This window comes from Meleagris gallopavo, chromosome 7 (genome assembly GCF_000146605.3).
Source record: "Meleagris gallopavo isolate NT-WF06-2002-E0010 breed Aviagen turkey brand Nicholas breeding stock chromosome 7, Turkey_5.1, whole genome shotgun sequence".
In the NCBI taxonomy this organism is placed as follows: Eukaryota; Metazoa; Chordata; class Aves; order Galliformes; family Phasianidae; genus Meleagris; species Meleagris gallopavo.
Window position 1 is genome coordinate 10794354 of NC_015017.2, and position 7774 is coordinate 10802127.

At 40.2% G+C, this 7774-nt stretch overlaps 1 protein-coding gene and 1 long non-coding RNA gene across 5 annotated transcripts in view; one reads left to right on the top strand and one right to left on the bottom strand.

The window, feature by feature from the left end:
- Positions 1-267: 267 nt before the first annotated feature.
- Positions 268-7774, bottom strand: part of PPIL3 (peptidylprolyl isomerase like 3) — an 11392-nt gene continuing 3885 nt past the window's right edge. The window contains exons 1-8 of one of the 4 annotated variants that reach the window (XM_010713426.2): positions 7722-7768; positions 7510-7557; positions 5901-5973; positions 5281-5355; positions 3293-3386; positions 2554-2621; positions 1804-1922; positions 268-686 (exon numbers count right to left, since the gene is read on the bottom strand). In XM_010713426.2, the coding sequence (XP_010711728.1) occupies positions 560-686; positions 1804-1922; positions 2554-2621; positions 3293-3386; positions 5281-5355; positions 5901-5973; positions 7510-7557; positions 7722-7759 (642 nt within the window). In that variant the 5' untranslated portion in view covers positions 7760-7768 and the 3' untranslated portion in view covers positions 268-559. Of the gene's footprint in view, positions 744-1803; positions 1923-2553; positions 2622-3292; positions 3387-5280; positions 5356-5900; positions 5974-7509; positions 7558-7721 lie in introns of all 4 variants that reach the window. The other 3 variants (XM_019617001.1, XM_031554159.1, XM_019617002.2) reach the window with 3 other exon arrangements.
- On the top strand, positions 701-3386 carry LOC109368494. The gene is made up of 2 exons (XR_002116577.2): positions 701-808; positions 3269-3386. It is a non-coding gene; the product is annotated as an uncharacterized LOC109368494 (long non-coding RNA).

Sequence of the window (7774 nt, forward strand, 5' to 3'; positions counted from 1 at the left end):
GCCCACCCCCGCCCCGCTGCGGGAACCCGTTGTGTTAAGAGAAACAAAAACGTTGTCTTCAGCCCACTGGCAGAGAGGAGTTTTCTCTGTCTGGTACGCTGCTTTCACCGAGGGGGAAAAATTAGACAGGGTACTACACTTTCTGCAAAAATGATAAAGTAAGGCACGTTAGTTGACACTGGAAGGTTTCAGAAAGCTGGCAGTCTTCAAAGGCCGTTGCTTCAACATTGTACTGCTATGAAAGATGACAGAAAAGAGAGGTTTGCAAAAAAAAAAATGTATATATGTGTTTGAAAGTCTTATTTTACAAGTATAAAAAGCAATGGTTGGAAGTCAAAATCAAGTGAATAACAGTCAACACACAACCTGGAAACACAGGCTCGAGGAACCCAAGGCTCCCCAGTGACAATTCGTAAACAACATCACAGCTCCCAGAGTCCCACGTTCAGCACACCGAGATACAGCCCTGCTCCCGTAACCCCGTCTGACGGCACACCAAACAACCCATCCAGCAGTCGGTCTGACTAGCTTCTAAAGAACGTGTCACGACTGTTGGTGGCTACAGAGCAAAAGGGTTGGCATGAATGGTGATATCTTTGATGCGAACGTCATTCAGAGGTCGGTACGTTTTCTCATTCACAGGCAGCTTCTCCAGCTCATCCAAGGTCTCCAAGCCATCAATCACTCTGGAAGAAAAGCAGAACTGCTCGGAATCTCCTCCCAAGTGGAGGAGTGCAAGGACTCTGCAAGTAAATGATACAAATAAGGCAACCAAACACTGCATATGACTAACCATAGCAGCAGCAAGGTACTGGCCACATCGAACTTCTCTGTGCATTACTGAAATCCATGGCTGGAAAATCAATTTCCAAACCCATGATTATAATCACTACCTTCTCACTCAAAGACAAAATTGGTAAGAACCATCCATAACTACGTAAATCTAATGGCACAGTGGCGTTCATTGCCACATTCATCACTGCACAGATAGGCCAGCAAAGTTGCTGTCAGTGTCTACTCATTTTTAACAAAGGTGTCAAAAAAAACCCAAGTTTTGATCACACCTCAAACAAACTCAACAATGAAAGAAACACCTATGCCCAGATGCCTATGAACAATGCAAGTGGAAGGGAACAGCATTTTCAATTTTCACTCATTTCCTTTGAATATCTAAGTCCCCGAAAAAAAACCCACTTTTTCTCAGTAAGATTCACAGACTTAACAACAAGCAAAAGAAAAAATATTACCATGATTTTGAGATAAAAAAGGCAGTATTTGAAAGACTCAAAAATTAAACGTGTGCTTTAAGGATGGCATATTACTAGCAGCTTCTATTAACATGAGAATATTTTGGACTAACAGTGCATCTTAAACAATCTCATCTGATAAACTGCCAGTTCCACCTACACAGAAGCGTGACCATTCACATTTCCAGTTCCACAGCACATCCTTGCTTCTCAGCAAACCCTAATCAGTGTGCCTAGTTGTTTTGGAGTTTGTATAGATCAGGCTGCACCAATTTGGGCATGGTACAAGATAGCAAGCAGCAACATCGAGCTTTAAAAAAAAACAAAAAAAAAACACCACTAACTCAGCTCTATTCATTTCCCTACCCCTCAACAAATGGAGCAGCATTTTGCAATGACTAATCCTGGTGACAGTGGAAAGCGCACCTTCAAATATACACATCCAATATTTTAAAGAACTTCAGATCTGAAGCATCTAAATTTGCATTGCATGTACTTCTACATATATATGTACATTAAACACTATGACAAGAAGGCATACAGTAGGGTCACTCACTTCCCAAAAACAGTATACTTCATATCCAGGTGTGGCTGCTTGCCATAAGTGATGAAGAACTGCGACCCATTGGTATTTGGACCATTGTTTGCCATTGAAACCACCCCACGGACACTATGCTGAAAGACAGAAAAAAAAAAAAAACTCAACCAATCACCCATGAAAGTAGAATTGCAACATGTACAATGTGTTCAGTGACATGACCACCAAATCACAGAATGGCTTGGAATGGAACTTAAAAGCTCACCCAGTACCAACACTGTGCCGCAGGCTGGCTGCCACCCATCAGATCAGGCTGCTCATGGCCCATCCAACCTGGCCTTGAACACCTCCAGGGATGGGGGGCCACAGTGGTCCAAGTGGTACTCTTCCTCAGCAACATCATTATTAAAAACTTATCTAGTTGGTTTCAACCAACAACATGGTAATGTAATTATGGTATCACAACTCATTAGCTCCTCAAATCTACTTCTGCAATTAAAAAACACTTTTCTGCCTCTGATGCATTAAAAATACTATGTTACAAATTGTTTCTACTTCTGTTTTCCCTGATGAGAACCCTCAAAACTAACTTGCCAAGTAATAAGATGCCTTTTCTGTTTTAATAACAAGCCTTCTAACTCTTCCTTGATTATACTTCATTTTGCAATTACAAAATGAGTATTTAATCCAGCACAACACTAAGCATACACCAACCTGTAAAGAAAATTAATCTGAAAACACAACAGCACGTTGAGAGCACAAAAATACCTTTAGGTATTCACTGAATTCATCTTCAAACTTCTTGCCCCAGATGCTGGTTCCTCCTTTCCCAGTGCCTGACAAAGAAATATCACAATACATTACTGGATTTTCAGATTGGAAAATGCAGCAATAATATAAATTATAAAATTTTACAATAAAGACCCCAGATACACCCTAATGTGCTTGAGCCAGGAACCAGGTTCTTGTGTCTTAATACCAAGTAGAGCCATAATTCTGTGTAATTGCATTTCCAGGAGCAAAACAAACTAAAAAAACCCCGATATATCCTCAAATTAAACTCAGTATGAGTACAAACAGACACATATTTGAATTAGACATTCTCCCAAACAGCTGATGCTGCCTAGAACATTTCCCAGTTGCTTTAGAGGCAATATAGCTTTCCAGGCAGAAAACAGAGAAACCATAGCAGCAACTGTCACTGTTCAACTGTAAGTCAGTAGAGCCATCATATTCAATGGAAAGAGCAGGAAAATTAAAATTTACAGAATGCTCTACTACTGCAATAGATCATTTAGAACCAGATAATGGCAGCTTCTCTGTAAGCTCAAAACATTAAAACCTCTATTAGCAATAGAAGATATTTTAAATCAACTTTATTTACATTTTGTTTTTATAATTATTACTGATGCTTACAATTTCTTTGTATTTCTTGATATTTTATTTATGTTTTACTTTGATATTTCTGTATATTTTTCTACAGAGAGACCGTGACAAAAGAATTTACCTAATGGATCTCCTGTCTGAACCATGAAGCCCTTTATATTCCGGTGAAACACACAGCCGTTGTAGTAGTTACTAGCACAAAGAGCCAGGAAATTCTAAGGATATGAAACAAACCAAATCAATAAAATAGACAGAAATAACATTCCCCCTTACTAAAATGGCAAGACCAGAAAAAACACTTCTGCCTCTGCTTGGCATTGTGACCATAGCATTTACCCAGTCCCAGACCATTGTTGGCAATTAAAAAGCATAAACAGCACTTGGGCCTCATCCCTCTTTAGGTTTTTGCCACAGCTATAAACTGTACCAAACACAATAAAAAACATTTATAGGTTATATGAAAATTAAACAGGCAACAGTGAAGCCATTTGCACATAACATCAACAGATATGATGAGGTCAGAAACACGTCTGATGGGGGATTCACAAGTCATAGAGTAGCTTGGGTTGGAATGGTTAAAGATCATCTTGTTCCAACTCCCCTGCAGTGGGCACAGGTGAACATCATGAAGTAAAATAAATCCAAATGCAAGGTCTTGCACCTGGGTTGTGGCAACCCCTGCTTATCAGCACAAGGTGGGGGATGAAAGGACAGAGCCCAGCCCAGCCAAAATGGACTTGGGAGTATTGGTGGATGGCAAGCTGGACATGAGACAGCAACGTGCCCTAACAGCCCAGAAAGCCAACTGGACTGCAGCAATAGAAGTATGGTCAGCTCATCAAGGAAGGTGATCTTGCCCCTCTACTCTGTACCTGTGGGGCATCACCTGGAATACTGCATTCAGGTGTGGAGATTTCAGTACAGGAGAGGCATAGACCTCCGGATGTGTTAGAGCACATCCAGAGGAGGCCCACAAAAATAATCCAACTGATTGAACACTTGCCCTATAGAACAGCTGCAGCTCTCTCAGCCTGTTCTTACCTGGAGAAAGCTCTGGGGAGACCTGAGAGCAGCCTTTCAGTACCTAAAAGGGGGGTTATAAGAAGGAAGGAGACATACTCCTTAGCAGTATCTGTGGTAAAAGAATAAGGGGAAATGGTTTCAAAGTAAAAGAGGGGAGATTTAGAGTAGATTTAAGGAAAACGCTTTTTACAATAAGGGCAGTGAGGCAGTGGTACAGGTTCCCCAGAGAGGTGATGGATGCTTCATCTTTGGAGACATTCAATGTCAGGCTTGATGTGTCTCCAAGCACCCTATCAAGAATAGGTTTACCTGTTTATTGCAGGGGCATTGGACTAGATGACCTCTAAGGGTCCCTTCCAATGGTAAAGATTTTATCATTTTATGATCTATCACCAAAAGAGAAACAGCTGTAAAATCACAAGACTTTTTTTTGCAAGAAAAAGACTTTTTAAGAAACTGCAGTTTGTCTTTAGAGCTCCTGTTTCCTTCATTTCCCAAAGAATAAAGTATAAAGAATAAAGTCTCACTTGAACAAATAAGAGGACTGAGGCATGTCCATAAGTACCACTTGCATTCACATTTTTATTTTGTAAACGCGTCAAAATTTTGTACTAAATAACTTCAAGCCTCATATTTTTGTTTCATTAAAAAAGTAACCAATTTCAGTGCAAGCTTAATTTTACTTCAGAAGAGAAAACTTGGGGTCTCTGACAAACTTGGAGTGATTCTTAATTCTTTTTAAGAAGTTCCATCTGTTTGACTGTGAGCAAACCAAGGCAAACGTGGGAATCCCAGACCATGTCCCATGTTTCATCTTAAGGGCAAAGGACACTTTGAAATGCACGAGAAACTAGAGAGAAAAACTCTCAAGTAAATACTATCTGGTGAGAAGCAGGCAGCAGAGCTTTAGGCTCTATGATACAGCACACAAGAATACACTCTCCAACAAGTTCCATGTCAACTTAAAATGGAATATGCCACTATTTGAAAATGTTAGCTGGGACAGTCACTTCTCCCATTCTATAGTCTTCACCATTACTGCTTTGCTTCAATACTACACAATCCCACTCCTGTTATTCAACTTACTTCACATGTTTTTGGCGTTCGCTCACAGAACAGTTCAATTTTAATGTCTCCTACATCAGTGTGCAGTGTGACAGCCTGGGAAAGAGTCACAAAACATAATTAAGCCAGCAATGAAATGCTAAGAGCTGTATATCAGATTTATTTCCTGCTCCTATCAAGAACAGGAACAAGTTCCCATTACACATAACCCCTGTGTCAGTATTTGGCCATAGGCAAGCTACTGTCACAAACCTTCTACATTTCCACTGAAATTATCACAATGCATTGCTTTCAGTTACTTCCAGGCCAAACCAAGTTTGCCATAACAATGTAGAAGCTCCAATTTGTACTGCTGCACTTCAGAGACAAATTGTTCATCTGTGAATTAGACTTAGACTGCCATTTCACTGCAAATTTGAAGAATCAAGGTAATACCTACTTTGGGAGGTGCATATACCCTACTGGTTTACAACCAGAGGAAGAAGTGATAAGTGTTATTAGACTAGAGCCTTCTGAGTGATCAGGCTAACTCTGAATGGCACTACACATAATGTGCCCCCACAAACAAGTAACTCTACAAAACTTCACATTTCTCTTGAAAATTTATAAACAATCTTCACAAAATTTTAAATGCCACCTACCCAGCCACTAAGGCATGGGTCTCCAACCTTCTGGCATGCCTGGGCCACACTGGCAAACAGAAATTGTCTTGGGCTGCATATAAAATATGTAATATAATTAAGGTATATAAGTAAGAAAACCTTTTTATAAATACATTTTTATTATTAAAAAAAAAAACAGAGAGCAACAAAAACATAAAACCAATGGGATATTTGACCCTGTTTTTCTCAAGCATAATTTAAGTTTAAATTTCAAGTGCTGTTCTGGTTTGAAACAGCACAGGTAAGTTGATTTTCACCTTGCTCATTTAAATGAGTAGTCAAATCCACCAAAAATGCTAAACATGTGAACCATTTTTCATCTTCATATTCTGACACAAATTTTCCTTTTGATTGAATAAAGAACTTGATTTCAAATCATAAAGTCTTTTTAGCATTTTACCCCGACTTAGCCACCTTCCTTCAGAAAAGTAAATGATGTCCCTATAAATCAGCATCCATGCTTTTAAGGAACTCCCAGAATTGAGAACGATTGGACTCTATGAAATTCACTGCTTTGATGACGACTTGCATGATGTCACCATTTTTAAAGCTTTCACACATGAATTTTCGTGATGTATGATGCAGTGGTATTTCACCAAACTGAGTTGCCGGTGGCCACTGCATCATCTTCTATTAACTTTATAAATCTCCCTCTTTAACCAACCATCACCAGGGCACCATCAGTACCTATACCAGACGTGCTAACAAAGGTCAAAGAAAAATCACTTTAACGTATTTTTTTTACTGCTTCCTACAAATCAAGAGATTTAGTTAGTGGCACCACATAAGCCGTTTATTCAGTGACATTATATTCGTCATCAATACCTCTAATATAAATGCAAGCTCACTTGTAGCTGTAGCATCAGTACTTTCATCTACTGTCAAATAGGAAGAAAAAAAAAAAGATTTCTTTTGATAGATTTTCCAATTTTCTTCCAATTGCCAGGCTAATGAGACAAACTGATTTCAGAAAAATCTTTTTTTTTTTTTTTGTTCAGGACAAATTATATCTGCCATAATTTGCATAATTGCTTAATAAACTCATCAAAAAACAGCTCTGACTTTTTTTGCAACCCACGTAACTAGCTTTTATTATAGAGTCTGCTGTAACTTTTTAAAAAGATTTTGTTGCGCAGGAGAAGCATCTGTAATGGCCATGAAGATGCTGCAGAGTACACACAGTTTAAGACACACACTCCTGTCTCTAGCTGTAGCTTGCTGAACTCAGAAGTCTCTAAGCATACAGTGGAGCGTACACTCAGAGGGCCCCGTGCCTGCACATCCAACAAAGCTTTGGTAGGAAAAGAAGCAAACTGGGTTACTGAGTATTAGCCAAACAAGGTTTGAAATCGGCTGTCTTAGAACTGAGAGACTGACTGCATTTCAAACTGATACAATGGTAAGTTGACCCGTTTTCTTTTTCACCTTATCTTTCGGAAGTCTGAAATGGAAACCTGCACTTATCACTGCAAATTCTACACAGCTCAGAGCACAACACATCATCTGAGAAGCAGAGCAGCCATTCGCTTTCCAAGACGCAAACATTTCAGAAAGCACAGAAATATGTAAGAAGTGCTGTAATTCTTACCATGCCTGCTCATCAAAAAGCTGAGGTTGATGCATATACAGCAACTGCCTGCAAACGAAACACACAAAGTTCGGCTCACCCTTCCCCACTCCGAAACGCCCGTGCGGCTCCGCGCTTTTTCACCACAGTGTCACAGGCAGCGACCGCACGCAACCGCGTGTTGAGCCCCGCACCGCCGGTACCACCTGGGCACCCCACGGCCTCGCACGAACCTGGCGTCTCGCGGCTCCGCACGCCGGGCGCTGCTCATAAGGCCGCCCCGGGC